Source organism: Gasterosteus aculeatus, chromosome X (genome assembly GCF_964276395.1).
Source record: "Gasterosteus aculeatus chromosome X, fGasAcu3.hap1.1, whole genome shotgun sequence".
Classification (NCBI taxonomy): Eukaryota; Metazoa; Chordata; class Actinopteri; order Perciformes; family Gasterosteidae; genus Gasterosteus; species Gasterosteus aculeatus.
Genome location: NC_135698.1, coordinates 4,473,738 through 4,499,057, shown reverse-complemented (window position 1 = coordinate 4,499,057; position 25,320 = coordinate 4,473,738). Strand labels below are relative to the sequence as shown.

Below are 25,320 nucleotides of genomic sequence, written 5' to 3'. Positions count from 1 at the left end.
AACTTCCCTTGAACATGATTTTTTCCCCCACAAATGGACTTCTTTTTTACCACTTAATCTGTTTCTAATTAACCTTCACATCTGTAAAAAGAGACATCCAAAATATATATCCACAGTTTATTTTGACAATAAGGCAAACATACACATAAAGGTGCAATCCCATGCTGAAGGTATTTTCCAACTAATCATTCAACGCAATCTACTTGCGAATCGTACAGCCTAAGACCGTAAAAAGCTACAAAAAACTCCAGACGACTACAGCACGCTAACAGCGTGTTCACCAAAGTACTGGTTAAATATCTCCGGGTGTGCTTGATAGAACTGTCTGAGTAGCCGCTTTCTCTCCTTGGCAGAGATCTTTGGGTTCTGATGGATGCCGCCCAGAAGAATCCGCAGCTCCTCGTTGGTGGTCTTCTTCGTAGACTCGTTGTAAGCCCCGTGAGAGACCGGCTGGCAGAATGTGAACCCTGAATTCCAGAGAAGAAGAAAAAACAAGCAAAAGAAAAAGTGTAGACATGGAGGGAGGCTTAAGAGTACACGTTCTGCAACCATGAACGTTCGATTCGGTTATCAGTGACCACATAACGTAGTCATAAGAAAAATGTTGAACAAGCAAATGTCCTCTTACAAACCCAGGCCACTTACCAAATGGTACAACACCAGCATTTCATTTCCTGACCAGCTCAGATTTATAGTAAATATATATATTTCTCAGCTTAATTTTGGTCTCCACCAACTCCTGAGGGGAATATCTGCTTCTAAATACTCAAGAGACAGTGAGACCCTTCTTGTGGCACTTGCAGAATGTCATCTTTTTCTCTCAAGTTAAAACAATTTTTTTTCGTAAAGCGGAAGCTGGTGGGTAGGTCGGGTACCAGACGAGTGTCGCTGTTGTGATGCCTGACTGAAGACTGACACGCAAAAAAAGAAAAAGTATATTAAGGTAACGTATTGTGATAGTCTACAAACATGACATTAATAAGAGCTCTATACTTAGGCGAGGGTATGCATCTTAAAAGAAAATATTGCAATCTGGGCTCCCGTGCCTCAGATCAGTGAAGCAAGAAGTCGTGACCGATTACAAATGTAACGAGACACAGGTTAGTATCGACTTGATCAACTAAAATATCAGATTAATATGAGTCATTATGCACATACGTATGATACACATGATGTAATGATAAATACATGCATGGCCCCACCAATGTGTGGATCTATTCTAACGAATCAGAACAGTGTTTTAGTGTTACCGGTCACATCGGGCTGCTTCCCCTGTGCCAGGCTGGCCAGCTTTTCGCTCACTCCTTTGTGCAGGGTCCCCGGTATCTGGAGCAAAGAGAATAATAAAATCTTGGTGGCAAATTACTCAATGGACAGGAAAACACTGTTCACTGTGGAGATCGACCTGTCAAATTGGATTTTTAAATCAAGGTTCCGACTTAGTTATTTTCCCCTGAAGCCCTTGCGCAACAGTCTTGAGGCAACGTTTTCTTCATTACTACAATTTGAGGCAATTTGTTCATGCAACAATGAGTTACAAAACCACTGAATGTAAATAGCTCAAACAAACATCAGCCCTTGAACCAAAAAAGTAAATTCAAGGCCAGAATCTGGTTTGCAGTTTGAGGAGAACAGAGTTTTATAACCTGAAGTACTGATAAAATACTGTTTTTTTTAATGTGTGTGTTAATCTACATAGTCCATCTTCCCACTCACCTTTAAAAATGAGAAGAAACTAATCTGAACCTTTAGTTAAACCAGGTTCAAGGATGTTAATCAATTTATTGCATTTCACTAATGAGTTTTATTTCTTAAAGAGCACTGCAATGATTTTTGTTTGATGTTGCAGTCTTCTCCTTGTCTTTTGCCTTATGCTCACATGAGGCACTTTTAATTACCTTGTTGTTGAAATGTGCTATACAAATAAAGTTGCCTCGGCCGGACCTTAAAAATGTCCTTTATGTTGCTGAGCAAGAAGACCACCATCAGGTCCTCCTTCTCCTTTGAAAGAACCCTGCTGTGGAGGACTGCCCTGGAGAAAGACCTCTTCACCGCCTGTCTGTTCTCCATCTACAGGTTAAACAGCACATTGCTAATGTTAAATTACAGAAACAATCAGGCCCTATTTTTGCCGCCTCCTTTTCTACCTTAAAAAGACAGGAGGGGGAAAGCAGTGATGAAGTTCAGAAATCTTCTGTTGGACATAAAAACAAGAAAGCATTTTCCAACATAACATTTAGTCCCCTGCCCTCACCTCCTTATCCAGTTTCATCCCTTGCGGGTCGGCTGCCAGAGCCATGAACGTGAGCAGCGCGCACAGCTCATCTCTGTGGCCCGGAGGAAGCAGCTTCAGGCACAACTGCAGCGCTTCAAGAGCCGTGGACAGTTTAGCGTTCACTAAGGAAGAAGACGCACAAATGGAATTGAATATCAGTAAGAACGTCTGTCTGCGGATTCCCTCTTTACTAAAGAGCCTTTTCAGGGATGTTTTCTGCAACCATTTAGCTGGAATGACAGAGAGGAATCATGCCAAACACTGATAAGTTTCTCCTTGTGGAAGGTGCTCCAACTTCTCCATTGTACGTTACGTGCTTTGACAAACTGCTCAGAGAACAAAAAGTTAGTAAAAAAGGATGAACACCGTTGTTGTGACGTCACCCATTTGTCGATTTGTGGTAGAGACCCTGTATATGGCTCTGGTCGCAGCAGCGCCCTGTCAATCACAGAGCAGTCCCGCCCTAAAGCACACCCTGCTTTATGCTCTACTTGAAATTAGAGATGGAGACAATAAACTCATGTTTCATAATGTTTACTGGCGAAATTAGTCAAGTGAGAAGAGACCGTGTGCACTTCACAATTTGCGAACCGCAGGTCGCCGCCTGATTGCAACACACGGGGGGCTTTTACCCAGCAGGTCGGTGATGGCCGTGTAGACGTCGGCCATGTGCTGGGGCAGCAGCGGAGGTCGGTCTGTGTGGCCGTAGTGTTTCGCCAGAGTCCCGTACAGCAGCCGCTTGCAGTGGGCCTGCCCGCTCGAGGAGAGACGCGGCCGCTCGTAGATGTGGCGGACTTGAGTGGACATGGACCTCGGAGGCTGCACTGAAGTCAGAAAGGCAGATTGATCACAAATACAAGTAGCGGCACTAGGCGTTGCCCCCCCCATAGTCATCAGAGAACTTGCCTCCGTCTTGTGAACCGCTACCAGCTGGCGCTTGGTCACAGCCGTCCTCATCTGGCGGGAAACAGTCAGGCAGCTCCCTGCTCAGTTCCACCACTGGCTGATCAGGCAGGAAGTCCAGACAGTCCAGAGCTGCAATGAGCCACTCGTCCTCCCTGAGGGACAAGGACGAGACCGTAAGCAAAGGCAGGTTTCATTACATAAACTATATATTTGGGGATTAGAAAAGACTGATGCCCCTCTCACGTCTATACTGACTATGAATCGACTTAGCTTCGCGCAAAGACTAGACCTGGGGGAACCGCTAGCCTGCATTTATAGAGGAGGCAGTGGGAGGGGAGTTGATTGTCCAAGCTGGAACGTACTGAGTGTCCCTGAAAGCTTTCAGGATCTGCCGGTCCAGGTGGTTGCTGCTGTAGATCAGGTCCGGGTTACTGTGAGCCAGGAGGTTGGACGGAGGAGGAGGGGATGGAGCCTGGCTGCACTGAAGCACCCCTTCCAGCACGGGGAGCTCCACCAGGTTCAACAGCCGGAGCAGAGTCTGCTCCAGCCACACCTGGTCCACCACTATGGAGCAACAAATATATAAAAATGTATATTCATAAAAATATGTAGATTTTTATATTCCAGGACCAGGCTTTTCACAGAAAAGGGGATTCCCAAATTGCACTACTGTCTACTACTTTGATTCTAATTTTCTGAAAAGGGGCAGTATGCATAATACCCAGGTCTCACTTCATTGATGCTATTAAAATTGCCTGTGCTTCCACTGGTTCTTCTTCCTCTGTGGTGCACTGGTGTCCGACCAGGGTGTTGTTTTGTCTCTCAAAGCAGTGCTTTCTGAAAGAGGCGCCCAGCCTTGTGCGCGTCATGTGCATGTGGGTTACAACAGGAGACCACTCATCTGTGCTTCGACTGATCAAGATGGCGCCTTACACGATTGCGGTAAAACGGCGTCCGCCTGCGCCCTGCCGGGGCTGCCGCTGTCTCCCAGAGGCTCTTGTGTCGGGCTGACCGGGGTGGCAGCGTCCACTTTGTTGGCTTTTGTGGACCCCTCAGGTGGTTGGACGGAGGTGGACATCTGAACACGGGGGCTGGTGGGACACGTCTGCTCTGCCTGACTGCAATACAAAAAACGGTGGTGGCCGAGAGCTGACGAAGGAGTCACTTGAAAAAAATCAAGATCCGATTTGGATCCTCCACAAAAAGGACAATGTGCCAATTTTAGAGTTCAGATTAAGTGCGTTGAATGTGAAAACACAGGTGATGTCTCATAAATGTCCACGTCACATCTGCCGCTACTTGCATAACATGCACAGATCTCAAAGAGACTTGAGTTGCATTGTGGGTAATGTGGATGCCAGGTTTTGACAAAGAAGAAGAGTGCAGAAAGAATCCAAAAAAAGAGTGTTAAAGGACTAGAACTGTTCCAATACTCTTACTACTTAGTATGCCAGAAAACAATGGTGTGTCCCAATACGCAGGATATCAAATGCAGCACGATGGAAATGTTCTATGAGATCCGGTCGTCATGGACATTATGTGAGCCACTGCGTTTGTTACTTTTAAAACTGCCCATCTGATAGTACACAGTACACAAAACATTAATGCAAGGCATAATGATACCGACAGCATGCTGTTTTTTTTATTTGATGTAGTTGTGACTAAGCTTGGAAGGATTTCCTCCTGGTACCTTTGTGAAGGTGTGCCGCAAAACAGCTTCTGGATCCCATTGACGAGCACACCTCTTTCCAGGTCGTCGACTGAAGGGGAACACACCCCTGCAAACCTGTGTGTGCAGGAAAAAAAGAACAAAGGAGAACATATCAGCACCGCTTTGGATCATGGCTGAGGAGTGGTTTAGCATGTGTGTGTCACCTGTAAAGAGCACTCCTGCTGTCCTGAAACACATCCCGCTTCTTGACTTTGCCGAACACTCTGGTGCCCACCGCCTCAAACACATTGCAGTCCAACAGGGCCTGGCACACGCACACCACTTTGGCCCGCGACACGATGGCTCCTTAAATTATTACAAAGCAGGAAAACAATGATTTTTAGTGAATTCAAAAAAATATATAATAATAATGATTAGGAGATGTCATGAGTGAAATGGAACCCTCACGTTTAAAATCCATTAGATGTACACATTGCCCAGCACTCACGCACCCTCAATGACTTTGGCACAGCTGATGTGCTCCTCCAACGCGTCGACGGCCTCCGAGCCGAGGAAACAGTCGCCATGAGACTTGAGGTTGATTCGCCGACGCTTCACAGTCACGGAGGACCGGAGGTGGGAGATGAGGCCGCTCCACACGCACGAGGACTGCGCCGGTCTGCTGGCGGCTCCACGCGCTGCAACGAGGGTCAGAGGAGGTCGCGTTGGAGTGAGGAAACTAAGATGGGGAACTCATTTACTAACTATAAAACGACAGTAGCAACTCACTACTACTCTGAAGGCCGACAACAACCTTTATTGATTTATTTTAATTAACGTCAATTAAGGGGAAATTAACAGGCCTCCGTGACAGACACCTATCCTCTGGGTAACTCACCTGGAGGACGCACACACAACTTCTCGGCGAGGTTTAGCGCCGCTGCTCTTTCTTTAATTGTCGCCATGTCTACCGAACAAGAGGTGCGGTAAACGCTTGTACGCGGGCAGACGAGCGGGAGAAAGCAGCCGGCGAAGACGAGCACGTCAAGGCACGGGCTCATTCGGCGTAGGCGAAACTTTAACATTCACCCGCTAGATGGCGCCAATGGCTCACTGAGGGCGCGCTGCTTTAACGGCGGGTCTCTGCGGCCGCTGTATCTGCTGCGCTTCATATTTTAATCTGGACACTGCTGCCTTCACTTATTTGTGTGGTTGTCGATTATTTTATCGTTTCGTTTAAACGGAATACATGATGCTATAATTATGTTGCATATAATTTGGGACCAACAGCCCAGAGCAGCGCATATCAGATTCCCCATCTGGTGGTTGGTTGTGTGTACATTTAAGTCAAATTAAGTTTTAATTTGCCGTCCAATTCTGACGTTTTACTGACCTCCAGTGTGCTGGTGCTGCAAAATAAGAGCAAAAGGAGAAAACATGTAATTTCCCCAAGAGTGCAGAGACTTCATGAAAACTGAACGTTTGCATGGTCTTTTTTAAAATCAGTTAAACTAACAGAAAAATACGTAATTAATTGAAGGACAGGATTGAATTTGCAATGTTGCCATTTGTGTTTAAACCAAATGCCGCGTCATCTCTTGCAACGGCCGCTGTCGTTAACGTCAAGAAGAACATGAGCCTCTGCTGACGTCATGCCCGCTGTTGAGAACCGTCTTAACGTTATTTGGGGATCCGTTGCTCGCTGGGCTAAATAACCTTACAAAGGTAACGTGGCAATATTAGCAAACCGAGACGTTACCAGACTAAGTCTCTTAAACGTGTATTTGAAAACAACATTATCTCAAAATGATTTAACAAACTTTACGTTTTGTTAACTAATTGAGGGCTCATGCTAACGTTAGCCTAGTTGACATTTCATTGTAGGGTTAGCTCGCTAGCATTACGTTAGCGTTTGGTTTAGGCTAGCAAGAGTTTTGGCTAATATTTAGGTCTGGTGACTATTCCAATTTAAGCTGGCTTTTATTTAATTTAAAGTTGAGTAATCAGTTGGATGACTTGAGTTAAAGAAAATACCCTAACACCATACCAAATTTAACGTTATTTGAAATGCAACTAACGTTACGTTAATGAACTCTGACTTAAGAGGGGTTTAGCTAAGGTGTTAGCATTGCTAAAGCCTTTTATCAACACTTGGGAACCGTTTTTTTAAAAAGTAAAAAAACTCAACTCAAACAATTTTAAATAATATTGAAGATAATTAAGTAAAGTTTGTTCCTCAGCATTTAAAAACAAAGAACTTTCTAAAGAAAAATACAGTATTTACAATTGGCTTAATATTTGCCTTGAACAGTAAATACTTGCATTATGGTCAGGAAATGGGCTGTATTATGTGGTCTTTAATGATACATCAAATGTCAAAAACCAACACCAGTGTGCTGTGTAGGCTAATAAGCTGTTTTCAAGCCAGACTTAATAATAGATATTTTCTTGCCGTAGTGGTAAAAAGCACAGGCGTTACTAATAACATGCACAATACTACAACTGAAATTCATCCATTTCCATTTATTTTCAAACCCCTGCTTTCCCTACTGTAACATGATGAAATGTATCCAGGGGGGAAACTCCTATTGTACTACACTTTACCGTTAGTCTTTGCAGTATTCCGTTTATTATATTGCTGAAACTTGAATAATTGTATTACAATCTTGGGGCTGTGGTTCAACTTTCTTTTCCTCAGTGCATTACGACACAGTAACTAACATAACTCAACAGAAAGGTAATACAGGCGTCATGTGGAGGGCATCTCTTTTAATTTGTCTTTTCATGGCTCAGAGATGGTGGTTAATACCTGCTCAAGTGAAGCACGGCAGGAGCAGAATAAAGACATTGAAGGTCTACTCCCCTAACTCCCAGTCTCACACACACACACACACACACACACACACACACAGGCACGCAAGACGGACACACACCGTCACTTTGACACACCAGCGCGCGTTTGCACGCCCGCCTCAGCCTGGGGTCACACTGCCATTTTATGATAGTGGCCAATTCTAGCAGGGATCATTTAATCCTCCAACATGATTGAAACCAGCACAGGTTAAATGGGGGAAAAGGTCTGTTCTATTAAGAGATCAGTGGCTAGTGGAGACCTCCCACTTAAATAGTCATATTTCTGTGTGTGCGTGTGTGTGTTTCACTCAGTTTCTTGGTTATGTTGAGGCATTGACCATCCACAGGTCAAATTGAATAACCAAGATAATTTAAAAAGCATTGACAGTGCAATTTGTCCATTCATTGTTATTGCTCTGACCCCTATTAGTGTCAATGGACTGGTTCATTTGAAACCTAGATGGCTTATCAAGGTGTTATCTCCTCTCCGCAATGGACGTGGTGTAAAACAAAGGCAGAAAAAAACCCTAATGGTCATTTCAAAGCCATTTGGTTGGATTGTAGTGATTGAAGAACATTACGAGGCTTTAATGTGCTTGCATATATTTTTTTAATAAAATCATTTAGCAGTAAAAAACTGCAGATGAGGAAGTAATTATAAGCATGCGAGTGGAAAGGCAGAGTGTTAGCGCTTATTAAATAGCCAATTCTGTTAACCACTTTCAACTAAACGTTCTTTTTCTTTTTTGATTAACAGGCAGCAGAGGCCCGCTGGGACCTTGGCCTGCTCTGCAACAACTCGATGGATCTCCGCGTTGACTCCGGGACCCTCCCCGCGCACACCGCCGTAACTTACCACTTCTGACAACAGAGGACAAAGCAGAGAACATTCACCAGCTCATTTGTTTATTTAGTTTAGGAGTAGATCTAAACGGAAAACCTTTCATATAAATAACTCCTGGGTATTTGTTTGGTTATCAGATATAAAACAATGGAATATGTGTTGTTTCTGTGGCAGAACAGTTCACTCTTTGTGGAAAACACGTTAGCAAATTGTATGCAGGTGGAAATTCATTTTTAACACCTTTTCCCTACATTCTCACCACGTGACCCAATTTTGCACCGTTTAGAATTCCCAATGTCACCACTAACTGAGTATTCGAGTAGCTGAATTAGAAGAACACACTTTTCTTTCGCAGGTAGGAAGCACTGCGATGGAGGAGGAGCTGTCTCTGTCTAACGCTCGCTGTCAAACACAGGGTGGAGGCACCATCTTGCTGCAGTTGCTGGAATTTAAAACCCATCTACTTGAGACTTTTGAGGAGCTGCACATCCGGAGGGTACGGAAGCATTTTGTAACATTTGCTGTCAGTGTGCAACCTTTTAAACTGATTCAGCATCGCCAAAGTAACGCTTCTCTGGAGTAACGCTCTTAAGTCTCTGATGATTTTACATAATGTGATAACCAGTAGGTGTCCCAACACTGGAGACTGTTGTCCCTCGAGACGATGCTGCGTACGTGTGTGTGTGTGTGGCGCCAATTGTCACTCCTCCCAGTTGCACTGGTTGTGATCAGTTCACCAAAAGCAGATTGTTCCCTCGTTTTATTTACCTTTCTTTTCAAAACTAAAATGTAACCCTGCTTTAATGTTTTTGTCCGTATTTGTTGCAGGCATTGCTCGTGTCACTGTTAACTAGTGTGTAGAACTTACTTTGGCGTTAGAGCAGCGTGACTTCATTGAGGAGGAAGCGGCCAGCTGGCTCTGTCGGCCACCTTCATGAGAGCCAGCTAGGTTTGATGCACATTGCATCATGATGGGGGTCACTAAAAGCCATTTGACCCCCTGACCAATAAGTAGGAGGTAAATTTGTTCGTAAAAGTAACAAAAATGCAGCCTAGCCTCCAGCAAGTACTTCCAATCCGGACGACAGAGAGTGTGCTCAATGGTTAGGCAAGTGGGGATTGGATGTTGGTGGTTTGTTGCCGTTTTAGTTTTTATTGTTATGGTCGTGTTAACTGGTCCACGAGCATGAGATGGTGTTTCGGCGTGATCCTCCTCGGGCGCCGCCAAGTAGCGTTTTGTAGTTTGGTCGTGCTGGGGTGAGAGATTGAGTAGCGAGAGAATGTCGCGACGCTGCCGGACATTCCTGAGCGGGTCAAATTCCAACGGCTTAGTTTTCTCTAATTTTTTCTCTTTCTAGTGAGATTGTGGCACAATGATCGACTTAAATGGGAAGGCACTTGATGCAGGAGAAGATAATGTGGCAGTGTGAGCTTAGTGAAGACACAGTTCATCACAGCAAAAACTTCAGCTGTGACTAACTTCTTTCAGCTGGACTATCAAATATTCATAACCAAATACCCTTTTTAAGGCCTCCATTCAAAACACCAATAAAGTGATAAAGTTACAAAAAGGTCATGGAAAAGGTAGTTAGTAAGTTAGTTGTTGTAATATTGTAGATTACAATTTGATTAAATATTATTTTTTTAGTACCCTCAGCTCTTGCAGTTGTGGATTTCAAATTTGTGATTGATAAAACTTTCTAGTGTTGTTTTAAACTCTAAACAAACCCACTCTCTCTCACACACACACACACACACCAATAATGATTCCTGACCTTTATCTCCTGTGCACTCACACTCTTCTCCTTTTTTTTAAGGGCACCGCTTTGCTGGTATGATAGTTTAATTGGAACATATAAGAAAACGTAGTGAGTTAACCAGCTCCCACGTGCACATAAAAAAGTCCCGTGGTTATATAGAGAGCAATTGACTTTTACCTGCCTTCTCCCTGGGAAGAGGGAGGATAGGGATGGCTTTCCACAAATATCACCTCCCCTCTAATGTTCCCCTTTCTCTGCATGCTCCTACAAAAAGATACGGGGAGATGCACCGGGGAAATTTGCTCCATTTGCAGTTCTGGCTCAACTCCAACCGATTTCTCAGCTCAAATCGCCCCGTGCCAGCCTCCATCGCCGCATCTAATGTCACTGTGGCGTTATTTCATTTAGCAGGGCCCTGCATGTCTGATGATGAATTACTCCTTACGCAGTGTGCGTGATTGGATGTTTGAGTATCGGCCGTGACGTAAACGTTGTTTCAGGATGCAGAGACGCGCTTTGAGGATCAGATCAGTAAACTGGTGTTGGAGAAACAGGAGCTGGAGTGGGAGACGGTACGGCCGGCTGGATATTCTCACACAATACACAGCTTATTTTGATACGGTGTGCTGTGTTGATCAACTCTCTCCTGTGTGACAGGAGTCCCTGCAACATCAAATGGAAAAGTTGTCAAACCAGCACTCAGAGTCACTGGTCAGTGTTAAGAAGCAGGTATGTTTTTACCGTCAGGTTTGCCGTTTTCATATCTAAACAAAGGCGTTTAGCCATTCATTAAAATCCCTCTCAACAAATTTCTCTCTTCAAGCTTCAGGCCAACATAACAAACATTGAGGAGGAAAAGGTATGAAGGGCTTGTCCCCCAAATCATTCAAGGTTATTCAATTCATGTTTTTAGGAGTAGTGTACTGACTCATTTCCGTTGTCCCGTCTTTTTGTGATGCCCTTTGGTATTTTAACACTCCCAGTGATAATCGTACTATTTCAGGGGAAGTACCAGATCAGTGCTGAGTTAAAAGACAAGGAGATAAACAACCTGAAAGAGAAGCTGAAGTCGCTACAGGTACTGAGACGTGTAACACACACACAGCCTCCCCTCTCTGGCTCTGCAACACACGCATCAACCCTCCCACTCCTCCCATCACTTTCCTTTCTCCCTTTTTCTTTCTCAAAAACCAGAGAAAAAAAGTTTTCAAAGGGAGAAGTAAATAAAGGAAGCTCATGCCCAACCAAGTCAGGGGCTCGGGAGGGGAGGGGGGGGGGTCGTTGGAGCCCGGCTGGTCTTCAGACTCGACACCCCAGAAGTGATATACAGCCGTCCCCACGGGCCGCTGCACATTAACAACCCGCCGCCTCAGAGACAACGGAGGGTGTTTTTGATATTCTATCCGGGAGACACTGGCTGGTGTTTTTGGTCACGCGAGGCCGGTCCTCTGCTAATTCACGCGACGCGGTCTGCTGGGCTCCCTTTTAATTTAACACACTTTAACTTCAGTGGCGGTTGAGATTGAGGAGATTTAATTGCCACATCTTGACGATCTGCTAAATTGCAAATTTGAGCTCTGGAACAATATGGCCTGACTAATTACACTTATAAATAAATCATCACGGCAGTGCGATTTAATCTCTGTAAATGAGCTGATATTTTCTACAACTATAATTACGTTCAATATCAAACAAATTAGGCCCACAAGTAAGCCGATTTGCTCAATATGACCCCTTTAAGACATTAAACACATTGTATGGAAAACTGCCACATAATTCTTGTTCAAGCTTCTCCAATGTGACAATTATCATTGGTATTTGTGGTTGGTTGGACGAAACATGATATTTGAATCGCTTAGAGACTGTGGACACGTAACGACTCAATGTCAACTAAATGGTTAATCAGATAATAAAAATGAGATAAACACGTCAATCAATCCTGAGCAAAATCGTTAGTTGCAGCTTTGGATCAATGAGGGATGAGGGAGCACATTTTCATTTAATACTAGACAAAGATACCATATTCCTAGGTTAGCTTTTTTAAAGGTTATATTGTGGATATTTGTTGCCCTCTGAACACTTTGAGGCATAGGTGTCGTGCGCCCCTCCCCCCGCACTGTAGATCGCCATGACTTGGTTGATTGACAAGTAGCTCGCAAGCCGAAAAAGTGTGGGCACCCCTGCGTTAGACCCTTTCGATCACGGTGTCCCTGCAGGCAGCAGCGCTCGCTTGAAAATAATGTTCATTCTTGCCCTGCTATATTGAGTAAATGTGTGGAAAATATTACTGCTCATTTTTTTTAATCCCAAAAGTAAGTTGAAAAGCCTTTTTGATCTATGATTTTTTCTTTTTCTGCTGTTTCACAGTTACTGAAGTACAACTTGGAGAAGAGATCCAATGAGCTGGTGAGGAGGGATTTTCCTCTGCAGACTGTTGATAGAGGATCGGTGGGAGTGAGAAAAATTAAGAGGAGGGCGACGGGACGGTGCTAAGGAGGGAAGAGATCATCAGGAGTAACGGATGGGGAGTGCGCGACACTTTGAACTGCCAGCCACAGCAGAGAAAATATCTCTATTAAAATGTTTTATAACCGGGCCTCGCTCGGCTGAGCCCTCTTCACATAACAGTGGCTCTGCCGCACAGGAGGGAGACGACCAAGTCAGGAGAGGGGAGCGGGGCAAACAAAGCATCCGCTCAGCTTGATACAGACGATCAAACCAAAATGGCAGTTTGAGGAGCAATAAAGCGCTGTGAGGCATGTCTTCACTTTATTTCCTTCATCCCGCAGAAAAAGACAAAGCTGATCCTCGTCGAACCGCGAGCCCCTCAGTTCCCGGACATCACTTTGCCTTCTCTTGTTCTGCACCCGCCTTTTAAATCTTGTGTTGCTGTGATGTGAAAAAGAAGATCAGTACTACTTCGATGTCTGTGTGCGGAGCTAGCGCTAGCAGCCAGTTAGCTTAGCTTGTGTGAGAGACTGAGAGTAGGGGGAAACGGCTAGCCTGACTGTTTTTATTGTTAAAACAAATCAAATTGGTACTCTCACTCATTTACACGCTAAATAAGGTTTGTTTCATTCTTATTGATTACAAAGTTTTGCAATTTTGCGATTATACCACACAGCATTTTGGCGGTGACTTCCTGGAGCCTTGACACCACTTGTGTTCCCTTGTGATCCAGGCAGCCTCTGTGTTTCCCTTTGCTTGTGGTGGTCATGCTAGCCCAAGCTAACAGCTACTGGCAGCAGATTAGAAGCAGCATTAGTCTCGTCATCGAACGATATGTTAAACCATCACTGTAGGAAAAGAAACATTTTTGACTTTTTTCAAAAATGATTTTTTTCTCATTTCTCTTTGTAAACCTCCATTCACCGCTCCCATTTATCACTCCATTCATCCCCGCCACGCTTCTCCCGTAAGAACATATTGCTGTATTGTTTTTTCCTGTTCTCCAGACTTGCGAGTCAAACACTGTCCGGCACTGATGATCTTTCTTTTGTCCGGGGAGAAGGAGCTCATGTCGTTGTGTGTCGTTGACTTGATCTTCCCCACAGGGGCAGAAATTGACCTTGCAGAGCCGGACAAAGGAAAGCCACTTGAATCAGATGGGCGAGGTGGAGAAACGCTTCAGCGCTCTCTCCAGGCAGTGTGCCATGGTCAAGCAGGCCCACGAGAAACTAGAACAAAACGGTAATTAATTACTGGATGGATGAGTATGCGCCTCCCCATGCACAGTCTATGATACACAGTGTATAGATGCTCCCTCTCTGGGCAAAGCTGAAGTTTCCAGGTTAATAGTGACCCAGAGCAGCCTGAATGTAACAAGGTGTTGGAAACAACTCAAGGAGATCTCGACCTCGGCTATTTTAAATGAGTCCCGTAGAGCGCTGTGTACAGTGTTAAAGTGGCATCGGCTCGCTATTGTTGTCAAGACATGACCAGCGGCAATTACACTGTCAGCGCAATTAATTTAAAAACGCATTTATCTCTAATCTCGTAACTCACGATGTCCCCTCTATGTAAAGGGTTGATTCAGGTATGCAGTTGGCTCATTCTGTATAGAAATAGCAAAGTTATAGTTGCTTATCCTGTCTTCCCCTTACTTTCAGTAATGTAAGTCAGTATGTCCAATGGTCTCTCACCGTGTGTAATTCTTACAGTGGAGGAGGCCTTGAAAATAATAAAGAAGCTGACTGCCGCAAATGAAAAACAAGAAGCCACCATTGCGTCACTGACGAAGGTTTGTGAAAAAGTCCAACAACATCAGGAATTATCTGAGGTAAACTGTCGAGGCGTCTGTTTTCATATAGCAGATTGTGGGTCAGCCGAAATGCTGTTTACACCCTCCGTGACTTTCTCAGGCTCCATCACAGCCAATAAATGTCTGTGGTATCCTAAGAATTACAAAACAGAAATAAAATTGTCAGTATTTAACCAGATTATTGTTGTTATTGTATGTTGCTTTCTCAGGAGTTGGAGGAGATCAGTCACGAGCTGATCAAGGCCAAGATGACGTCAGTCAGACGGGACGAGGCCCGCGGTGCCGCAGGCAGAGAGCAGCACTGCGAGCAGCTGCACCACCAACTGAACCTGGTAAAGAACGAGCCGTAAACGGGATACTCATTCAAAATAAACAAAATAATGCTTGTTTTTCATACATTTCTGTTGCTTGTTCAGGAAACTGAAATGAACAAAAAACTCTGTGAGGAAAATGTGGCTGTGAGAGCAGAAAAGCTGGTAAGAAACGAGCAGACCGGTAGAAGGTCATTTGTGACCACTCCATTAAACTTGATCATATCTTATTTTCCCTTTTGAGGGTCACAATGACACTGACACACTGGAAGAAAGTGTCAATGGAAGTGTGCCGTTGTTCTGACTCCCTGGTGGATACCTGTTTTTTGCTCAGGAACTGATGAGCTGTCTGCAGCACACGCAGCAGCTTCTGCTGAGTCAGACGCAGACGGTGCGCAGGGTGGAGCAGCAGCTGCACACTCTGAGGGAGCAGCACCAGGTGAGACTCTGCTGGTTTAAGGACACAGCTGTTGAAAAAGTCCCTGTGCTGGCCCATTTCAACCATTTCAACTCATTGATTTGTATTGCTTTAGCAGAGTCAGACCTGTGAAGAACAATGGAAGGATTTAAACATAGCGGGAAAAAAATTGTGAAAATTCACAATTATTAGTCTCTGGGAATTTTCTTTTGTTCTTTTTAAAGCAAAGCAGGATGTTAGTAGACCGATGTTAGGGAATAAAAGAATTAAAGCAGACCGTAAAAAAGGAGTTAATCTCAAAGAACCACTCAGCTGTACGAATAAACAATGTTTTCTGTCACCTTTTGTGCTGGTAAAGCATGAGACGGTGGTGTGTTCATCCAGGCTTTCTGTCCAAGCTGAGATAACCCTGATGACATCACAAAGACGGCATCTTTTTTTGGACAAATTCTCTCTCAGAAGCCATTACTCAGTAGTTTGTACAGTTGTTTAATATTATTGATTTTGACGTGTAATATCAGTGTCCCTTTAACAATCCAAAATAGGAAAAAAAAACGATTATTGTGACATAACAGTAGCAGGTTTGAGTTGAAGTAATGAATTACATTCAGTTGTGTATCTGCAACAGTGCCATTTTTTGGCAAAAATAATAATTAAACTGTTATGCTTAACGTCATTGTACCAAAGCATCATATGAATACCGGCATTTACCTTAATAAACAAGACCAGACCAACAGCTGGATATTACAACCATTTGTCTCCTAAAAAACACCTTTAGTCACATACTGAGGAGACTTATTATCTGATTATCTTCCAAACACAACGGCCCCTGCAGCACCCATTGGCCCCGTGCGGATCAGTAGTTCGTCGCGTTCTATTTAAATGCTTACGGGGTGAATTTACACAATAAGATAAATAAATGAATGCTGTGGTTTCTCTTCATAAACGTGATGAATGCGGTGTTGTACATCACAGAATATACATTAGTGAATGTGATCCCTTCCGCAACTGAATGATAGTGTGTTTATTCTCCATTTATGGCTTCACAGTTTATCACTCACCTTTCTTCTCTCCCTGCCCCCCTTTTCAAATTTTCTTTTAATTCGCCCATTTCCTTCATTTATTAAAATCATTATTAAAATGACACAAGCCAACTGATTTGTACTAGCGAGAAGTGTTCGCTCTCCTTTTCTCGCCACTCTGTTTAAGACCCTCTGTTCACCTTAAATAAACACATAAAAATTTAGTATTGCATTAAAAATCCCACGGGTGATTAATTTTACTGCAGGCCCTTAAGCGAGAACAGAGGGCAATGAGAGAGAGGAGCCAGGCGGCGGAAGACGAGGTGGCTCGACTGATGGAGAGCGACGGCGCGTCCAAGCACAGCTGGGACAAAGAGGTAGGAGACCGCAGTGAGAGGGAAGCCAGGGCAGCGCTGACATTTTTCAAAAAAACCTCGATGTTTGAACAGAAGGCGGTGTTTCTGGAACGCATCGAGGGCGAGCAGCAGCAGCTTCGCGCGGTGAAGGAGGCTCACGAGGAGCTCCGTCGGGAACACGCCGAACTGTCCTCGCAGGCCAAAGTGCATGCTCAGCATATATGTGAATCGCAGGTTAGAGACACGCACGCACGGTGGATTCAAAACACACAGGTATCGGTAATGTTACCACAAATACACAAAGCTCTTTTATTGTTATCCTTAAAAATCTGAAAGTAATTACTTATCGTACCTCAACTGTGACCTACTGAACTTTGGTTTATTTATTTATTTTAATCTGCATGCCCCAAGCAGATGCAGGTCCCCTCTGCATACAACACCCACAAGAAGTATTGGCTTGATAATATTCCACAACTACAGTGAAATGAGGGAGTCCAACAAGTCCATATTGATTAAGTGCTGTTTTCAGTTTGAAAGCCGTTTTGTTTTATTAAACAATACTTCCAGATTTTTGAAATATTAGGTTCAGATGGAAAGTACTAAGCGGTCCAGCATGACCTGTTAAAAGTTCAGCAATAGATTAGCCTGAAGTTCATAACAACATGGAGCAAATCTGGGAATAAATGTAAAAAGCAGGCGACTGTATTTCTCCACTCAGATGAGTGGCGGCGTTCCTCCAGAGGGCATCAGATGGAAGGGAACTCTTAACGAACCCGTGTTTGGCAGTCTGCAGCACTTGGCCTCCTCTCACACACACAGTCCAGACCGTCTGGAGGACATGAGGGTCGCGGCTGAGCGAGATGCCACTGGAGCATCTGGAGGTCAGCCAACTAAACATAAACACACAGGACATAGACCTATACTCCTAGAAAACAAGTTAACTGACAGACTACAAGTTCTATTCATGATGCTGTGATGATTTTTTTTTTTCAACAGAATCAACCGTTCTAAGCTACGGCCATGTGTCTGTCGATGGATCCTCAGGCTGGATGAGCTTAGGACAGAGTGATGAACGGACCGGAGGGACGGGGGAGAGGGAGCAGAGCTGGAAAGACGATGTGGGACAGGTAGAAAACGACAGAGACGAGGGAGAAGGACACCAGGAGCTGCAATTGAACGGAGAGCGACACGATGCGAAGGAAGGAGGCAGCGTAGGGGCTCAAGCTGCAGACGGAGTAGAGGAGATCCTCGGGTCAGAGCAGGAACCCGAACGGCCTGAAACAGGAACAACAGGGACGTGCTTGGTGGGGGAGGGAGGAAAGACAAGGTGGCAGGCAGCAGAAACCCCGCTAGCGGCCCAGACGCCCGCCGGTAGGACCACAGGCCAGAGCGCCGCGCAGCAGGTTGACGACCTCCCGGCCGACTGCGGCGCGGAGTCCGACTCCAGCCGCCCGGGTGAACGATACGAGACGCCCTCGGCCCTGTGCTGCTCCGATCGGGGGCCAAACCGCGTCGTCCGAGAGGGGCAAAGCCTTCGGTGTGATGAGGTCATCCCCTTTGCCAAGTCAGTTACTCCGATTTATCTCGTTAGAGAGAAAACGGAAGCCGATTTGTCAACCAAACTTTCTGGACCTCCGAATCAGTCTGACGTTTGCAGCTCACAGATCGACGGCGCATCAGCGGCTCAGTCGGACGGTGGTAGTCTCCCCAAGTCAGGGACAACACAACCTCAACCAGGTGATCCTTCAGACATCAGGCAAACCGCTGCAGAACCCTACGAACTGAGTGGTCAGCTGACCTCCCCGTGGGCCGATGACGACGGTGGTACAGGGGCCCTCACGGACAGGGAGGGTCAGTCAAGCGTTGACGCACGAGAAAATGAAAACAGCGAGAAGGACGACTGTGCCGACGCAGCGATGGACACTGCCGACCTTGAGACTGGCAGCAGTCCGGAGCAAATGGCGACCAACGAAATGGACGATGCCGGAGAGGCGATGACGAGCACAGCCGGCGCACAGCCGTCAGTCCGCCCACGTCAGCAGGGCGATGCGTCGCCGGAGGCTGCCGCCGCGGAAAGCTACGACTGCTCTCCTGCCAAAGAGACGCCGGACGGTGGTACAAACCAGTCCCCTCTGCTCGGGTCGTCATCTGCCCAGAGAAGAGCGGAGCTCTCCACAGATGAGGCACATGCGTCCTTCCTGCATCCGTTTGTTCAGGTTCCGTAGTTGTTCAAACACACACAGCATACGATTAGCATTCAGTGGCATTCGAGAGAGTATTTCTTCGTCTCCGCAGTACTGTCCTCTTCAATGTCTGTGGGGACATTTGACAGCTTTATTACTTTGTGTTCAGAACAAACTACAGGTATATTTTATTTTTGCATTCGGTTGACCTTCAAAACCATATAATGTATTTATGCAGAGTCAGTTAGATTAAACATCCATCACAAAACGATGAATGAATATGTGAGCCGTGGACACCGCAGATGATGTATTGTTATTTCTGTCTTTGTCTTTTAACACAGCGGCGTGTATGCACGATACCTGCGTTCCTCAAAAGCAAGCCCGACAAAGGTGACGCCGGCATTCGTGCCGTTATGCAACATAGGTGATGCACAACTGTTTCAAACCGTCATAAATGATCAGTCATCTCTCGCCCTCCCTCACCTCATTCCTCCCAGTCCCCTTTGAGGTTACCAGAGCGTCGGATCTGCTGGGGGCCTCCGGCGTCTCTGGGTCCGTCGCTTCCTCACCGAGGCGCCCGGGAGAGACAGCGGCGGCAGACCCGGTGAGTGACAGAACCCGTAGAGGAGTAGGGAAGCGGCTCTCGTGGGACAAAGTGTTAGCACGGCAACACATGTGGAGCGATCTTTAGCTGCACGCTGATCCCGTTATTACAGGTCAGAGGTCACTCAGCACCGAGGATTTACAAACCTGCCTACACGCCCCGTGATGAAGGAATGATTTCGGAATACGACCTGAACCTGCAGCAAGTAGGACAAGTCCCATTCACCACAGCAGCCGTGTTCTGCATTACGATGTGACGCCCCCAGCATGATAAAATATCTTCTCTAACAAAGAAGTTGGCTCAAAGTCATCACCCCTGTCCCACTTTATTCCGGCGTTTCCCAAATGCTGTCCCGAGTGGACGCCGGGGGGGGGGGATTAGTGCTGCGGCTCCGAGCGGGCTCCTGGACGGGCCAATGGCCGATGTTCCCGTCGGGTGTCGAGCGAAGGCGCGGAGCCGACAGCCAGACAGACAGAGGACGAACGAGCTGCGACAGAGGGTCTCCCTAATGGCGCTCGGTGTACCGCCCCTCCTCTCTCACTCACTCCGTCACTATCCATCCCCTCAGCCCCTCTGCCTCTCAGTTCATCATCGCTCTGCCCTGCTCGTTTTTTTTTCTTTTTCTTCACTCTCGCACACTCTCGCTCTCTCCTTTGTTACCATCACCGCAAACGGCCACTCTTCGTTTTTATCAGATCCAGGTGCCGGCAATTGAGGGAGATGGAGCGCACCGGGCCTCGAGGGAAAAAAAAAAAAGGCCAGTCCGATGGTTGAACAAATTGTAGCGAGGGCCAAAGCTTTTATTTTGTCTGAACACTGGGAACGTCACCCAGAGTTCAGACCGGGCCTGACTGCCTTCTCAGATGTCTGAACTTTGTGCTCTTTGGTGTCGTTTGTGCACAGGAGAGCAGAGCTTCGGTGTCCGCCGCTTCTTTTCCAGTTAGCAGACTCACCAGATCCAGATCAGGGTGAGTCCTTTTAATAGAGCAGGTGCTTATTTGAAAACAGAGATCATGATCAAACTATCTTTTTTATTTAACCACTGCTAATACGCAGCTATCGGTAGTAGCAGGCTGAATGACTGTGATAATTTGTCTCCATTTTGCACTATTGTACATTGTACAAAAGGTTTTGCCAAGCAGAGGTTATTTTCGTTAGCCAAATAAAGGCTAAAGACTAATTTTAGAGAGTGATTAATGGAGCACACGCGGTGAACAAATCGCAGTGTCTGTATTAATAAAAAACATGAGATATTGACTACAAGCTCCAAAGAACTGTTTTACCGTATTATTTGAACATGACATGAAGGTGATTTAACAATGTCTGTCTACTATCACCAGGTGTAGCAGAGATCCGAACTCAGCTGAAGGGCCCGAGTCCGAGTCCGACAGAGAGTCCCTCTGCTCCCAGGAGAGGGAGGACCAACAGTCATCGTTCAGAGCCCAGATCTCCAAAATCGAGCAGTTCCTCAACACGGAGAAGCTGCACCTACCCAAAAGAAGAAGAACTGATGACTAAAGGATTAGCACTCCGTATCACCCTGTGCCGTCTAGTTGCTTTCACATCCACTAGAACTGCTTGTTATTGAGATAAGAACCATAGATGTGAAAAAAGATTGTTCGGTTTTGGGCTTAAATCATTGCCTGTTCACAGTAATGTTACAAAAGCATGCATCCATTTAAGTGGAAACGGGTCCTTTCATTCATCGCCATCGTGCAAGAGAACAGGGCAGTGAGTTTTCCATTGGATTTTTAGTTCTGTTGCTAAAGATTTTATGTTAACATGCAGTTGTGTGTGTGTGTTGCAACAGATGCCTTGTCATATTAACAAAAATAAAATATTTGGCTTACATTTGGCAACTCTGTGTCAGTTGTATAAAATCACCTATTTGAGAGAGAAAACAAACAGCGCAGCCAACGGGGGAAACGCATTGAAACAACCAAACATCACATGCATTTGGTTTATTAGAATGACGCACACACAGTACGTCAAGGAGGAAGCACCGCTGTCTGGTACAAAAGGCCCGTAACTGTTAACATGCCAATTAACATCAATTAGCGTCATGGCCAACCAGAGCAGGAGCAGGTGGGCACCATGTTGTGTCTGCTGCTGTTTTTACAACTTGGGACACCTGTCTTTTAACACCTATTAGCATGAATAGAGAGATAGCAATTAGCACCCCACAACCCTAATTAGCAGAAATCAATTAGCGAACCCTGAGACTAATTAACAGACGGCCGACGAGCCTCTCGTTAACTTTATGTTCCCTGTGAGGACGGTGTGTGAGCGCGAGGCAGCTGACACTGCTACATCTGCACAGCTTTGAGAGGGGGGGGCTGCTGCAACAACACCTCTTAATGGAACATGCATTTCAGAATGTGGCTTTTTGTCTTGGTCTGTGTGGCACATTGCACTTTACAATACGTAAACATTATTCTTATGAAAGCTGTGGAATATAGAGTTTAGAGCGCTTTCACAAAACTATTCACAGAGCCTGTGTCACTGTAGCCCTCTCAAGACTATAGCTTGTATACAAGTGGGATATATCGGGTTTCTCTGATTGGACATATCAGGGTAAAGGTGTAGGAAAGGGGTCAAAGAGGACTGTCTTTTTGTATAGTATTTACGCCTGTTGGGGACGCTCGTAACGTATGAAAGTCAATTAAAATACTTCCACCGTCATGTTTTCTCAATGCAGCAAATAAAAGAGTGTTCACGGAGATGGCTGCAGAGTGCATCTTCTGCTGAGAGACACAAAGCTGTCTTCGTTAAAACGAGATTCCGCTCACCTTCCTCGATCGACACTTCTTTGGGTTTGACGGTGACACGCGGCCTCCTCCTTAGTCCACGTTACTTTGCATTACTGACAATGAATATGCCTGAATGTTGATGCGCTCATAAAGAAGAATCAGTGTTTGAGTGGCTCTGCCCACCGCCGCTGACCCTTATCCTCATTGGGAGGGAGGGAGGAGAGATGCTGGGGGGAGGCGGGCGAGGGGTGTGTGTGTGTGTGTGTGGAATATAAAGGAGTGTTCATTTTAATATTCTCCCTGCACGCGAGAAAACACGTTTGTTTTCTCTCTCAAATACAGTTTCAGTCTCACACACACATCCTGGATTATGAAGTGTTGGCGCTCTGAAACAGTCAATTACCTCGTGCTGGGGAGGGAACCTGCTGTTAATTACTGCTCAGTGTTTTATACGAAGAGTAAATAAAGAGACTGCTGACATTCACATTCCATCAATGTGTCCTCCGGCACACACTGGGTTGTGTGTGTGTGCGTGTGTGTGTGTGTTTCCTGATGTTAAAATAACCTCTTGGAGGTGGACACCACGGGAAATCAAACTTGTATCACAAGAATGTCTGTATCACCTGCTTCTATCAAATCCCGATGCATTGCAATGCAGTAATGGACATCACACTCACAGTAACCCCCCCGCACCCCTGCACCCCCCCCCCCCCCCTCTCCTGCTGAAATACAGAGGCCTATACAGCCAGAGAGCTGTATAGGTTTGAATTCAAGTCTGATTTACGGCTCCATTTTATCCAAATCCTGTACACGAGAAGGGAGGAAAGCAATATATTTGCCAATCCTCCAGCTAAATGGGTCTCACCACTAAACATTGTTGAACATCCCGGGGTCACGGGGCCGTGCTTTGTCATATTATACCCCTTTGCCTCAAAAGCCATCACAGTAAATCTGGCCCCGGAACGTCGTATTAAACGGCGCAGTGGACGTCTTCCGAGACTGAGGCTGAGTGCTATCCTGGCACTCCGAGTGGACTCTGCAGGCTTCAAGTGAAGAAGTGCAGCTGCTCCTTTGGCCCGGGACAAATACTTAAATGAGCAGATTATTATGGGGAGAGAGCGGACTCCGTTCTCTCGCTGTTTGTTTTCTCACATGTATCATTCATAATGCATTTAAATTCAAAACAAATGTCCTGTGACACTAAACATCTAGCTGTGAAAACACATTTTCCTGTTTCCTGTCTGCAAATTGTTCCCCTGCTCTTCTGGGCCACCATTGGTTTCCATTTATTGTGACCAACATTCGCAGCTCAACGTTCAAAGAATGCGATGCTATTCAATTCCTTTTCTTTTGTACAGCCCGAAATTGCAAGTTGCAAATTTGCCTCAGAGGGCTTTACAGTCTGTACACATACGACATCCTCTGTCCCAAAACCTTCACATCGGCACAGGAAAAACTCCCCAAAAAATGAAAAAAGGGAAGAAACCTTGGGAAGAACGTCAGAGGAGGGATCCCACTCCCGGGATGGACGGACTACAATGGACGCCTTGTGTACAGAATTAACAATGCAAACGTTGTATGATACATTCAATGCACTGTAGTTTGTAGACATAACGCGTGTGTTAACCCATATCGTCGTGAACGAGGAAGTATAACATCTGCTGAGGAGCTAACCAGCTGGTTAGCCCGACCCCGTGTACCTGCATCCAGGCAGGAAGCCAGACCCTGCTTGATTTTCATTGGCTGCCCGGGCCTAGTGGCACAGTGACATCTGAGAAAATGTGAACTTTTATGAGCACGTCAGTAGAAACTAAAAGGAAAGGAAACCGTTGTTTCCTTCGTTTTCATCTCATTCTCATCTGTGGAACCCGGCGGTGCCGTTCGTCTTTCCGTCGTCTCTATCTCTGCACATTTTTACTGCGGGGAAACCTCGTGACGCTGATAAATAACAGGCTTCACCTTTCCTTAGCGGGGCTCAGCATGAGTGACTGCGCTCCGATGGTCTCTCCGAGAGTGTGTCCTCAGCTGTGAATCACTTGTGTCCAACACACACACACACACACACACACACACACACACACACACAGTGCGTTAGTCTTTCACCCGCAAGGGGAGCGCAAAGCAGAGAAGATAATCCCCGAAACGTCGCCCCGCTGTCAAAGGTCGTGAGAGTTCAAAGGTCACCCTCCACATCATTTATAGGCTCTTAAATAAGCCCGGGCCTCACGCTCCTGCCAACTTTCCCCCTTTCACGCAGTTATCAGACTCGGAGAGTTATGAATCACTGGAGCTGAAACACAAGCGGGATACAAATGGAGCATTGTGGAAGAGGAGAAAATACAAGAGGGGGACAATACAGCAAAAGAACAAAACTGTGCATTAAATGGCGTCACGACTGTTGCATTTGACCATATCATCACCAGATTTTTATTGTTAGCATCTTTTCAGCAATGCTTCACCCCACCCCCGAGGACAGACGGGTTATTTTCACAACATTAGAAATGTAACAGCATTAGGCCATGATAATCCTTTATCATGTTAAGTTCACAGGAGCATCGTGTATACTGCAAACAAGAGACATAGTGAAAACAAAACAAGTATCATAAAAAGAAAAAAAGCAATAAAGAATCCACATAAACTGAAATATTAAACTGTAGCAGTCTGCTAACACCTACCAAGGGAGATTATTATGTTAATCCACAGACAGAATAACTATGATTTATTCAGATTGCACAGGTTGATGAATTGATAATCACCATGATTAATCATTTTCTCGTGTGGAGATAAAAACAACCGCTAATCCAAAAGACACCTTGAAAAACACTACGATGACACATAAATAAGGAGAAGGAAAGGAGGAATCCAAACAACGGACAAAAGTCCTGATTAATTGATAAACATGGAGTGCAGGTTTGACAAATGTAAAACTATTTAAACATCTGTTGGCAAACTCTTACATTGCAAGTCTCATTCCTGACCACTTCCCATACCTCACTAGAACCTGAGGGCTCCAAACACCTGCGTGGGGCTGTTGTCGCTTGCTGTGTCACTGCATGCGGCTGGATAACTGAGTAATAAGTTCTCTTATATTGCGCTCAGAGAGAAGTGCTCCGTGCTTCTCTCCGT

General features: G+C 45.5%; 2 protein-coding genes and 1 long non-coding RNA gene across 3 annotated transcripts; 2 read left to right on the top strand and 1 right to left on the bottom strand.

Annotated features, from left to right (window-relative positions):
- Positions 1 to 103: 103 nt before the first annotated feature.
- LOC120809743 (DEP domain-containing protein 7) lies at positions 104 to 5,951 on the bottom strand. Its single transcript, XM_078082968.1, has 12 exons — positions 5,731 to 5,951; positions 5,345 to 5,530; positions 5,057 to 5,198; positions 4,872 to 4,967; positions 4,115 to 4,299; positions 3,544 to 3,745; positions 3,182 to 3,333; positions 2,908 to 3,099; positions 2,255 to 2,397; positions 1,945 to 2,070; positions 1,251 to 1,326; positions 104 to 467 (listed from the first exon to the last, which is right to left on the bottom strand). The coding sequence occupies exons 1-12, from the start codon at positions 5,915 to 5,917 to the stop codon at positions 256 to 258; spliced, it is 1,899 nt and encodes a 632-aa protein (XP_077939094.1). The 5' UTR covers positions 5,918 to 5,951; the 3' UTR covers positions 104 to 255.
- A 387-nt stretch (positions 5,952 to 6,338) lies between these two features.
- Positions 6,339 to 9,040, top strand: LOC144383707 (uncharacterized). The gene is made up of 3 exons (XR_013451115.1): positions 6,339 to 6,557; positions 8,443 to 8,532; positions 8,885 to 9,040. It is a non-coding gene; the product is annotated as an uncharacterized LOC144383707 (long non-coding RNA).
- Positions 9,041 to 11,244: 2,204 nt separating this feature from the next.
- Positions 11,245 to 21,303, top strand: ccdc73 (coiled-coil domain containing 73). The gene is made up of 15 exons (XM_040163774.2): positions 11,245 to 11,367; positions 12,657 to 12,695; positions 13,844 to 13,979; positions 14,450 to 14,529; positions 14,760 to 14,882; positions 14,967 to 15,026; positions 15,196 to 15,300; positions 16,568 to 16,678; positions 16,751 to 16,891; positions 17,376 to 17,538; positions 17,654 to 18,873; positions 19,182 to 19,230; positions 19,338 to 19,444; positions 20,348 to 20,412; positions 20,785 to 21,303. Exons 1-15 carry the CDS (start codon positions 11,245 to 11,247, stop codon positions 20,960 to 20,962), a joined length of 2,700 nt encoding a protein of 899 aa, XP_040019708.2. The 3' UTR covers positions 20,963 to 21,303.
- The last annotated feature ends 4,017 nt before the right edge of the window (positions 21,304 to 25,320 follow it).

What these genes read in the sequence shown, in the direction of transcription:
- ccdc73 (XM_040163774.2), top strand. Translation starts at nt 11,245, where the DNA reads ATGCCCTTTGGTATTTTAACACTCCCAGTGATAATCGTACTATTTCAG. An exon ending in CTCTGAGGGAGCAGCACCAG is followed by an intron (nt 15,301 to 16,567) that starts GTGAGACTCTGC and finishes ATTTTACTGCAG; the next exon opens with GCCCTTAAGCGAGAACAGAG. An exon ending in TCCTGCATCCGTTTGTTCAG is followed by an intron (nt 18,874 to 19,181) that starts GTTCCGTAGTTG and finishes CTTTTAACACAG; the next exon opens with CGGCGTGTATGCACGATACC.
- LOC120809743 (XM_078082968.1), bottom strand. Translation starts at nt 5,917, where the DNA reads ATGTTAAAGTTTCGCCTACGCCGAATGAGCCCGTGCCTTGACGTGCTC. An exon ending in CGCCGTTTTACCGCAATCGT is followed by an intron (nt 3,746 to 4,114) that starts GTAAGGCGCCAT and finishes GTTGCTCCATAG; the next exon opens with TGGTGGACCAGGTGTGGCTG. An exon ending in TAGCGGTTCACAAGACGGAG is followed by an intron (nt 3,100 to 3,181) that starts GCAAGTTCTCTG and finishes TTCTGACTTCAG; the next exon opens with TGCAGCCTCCGAGGTCCATG.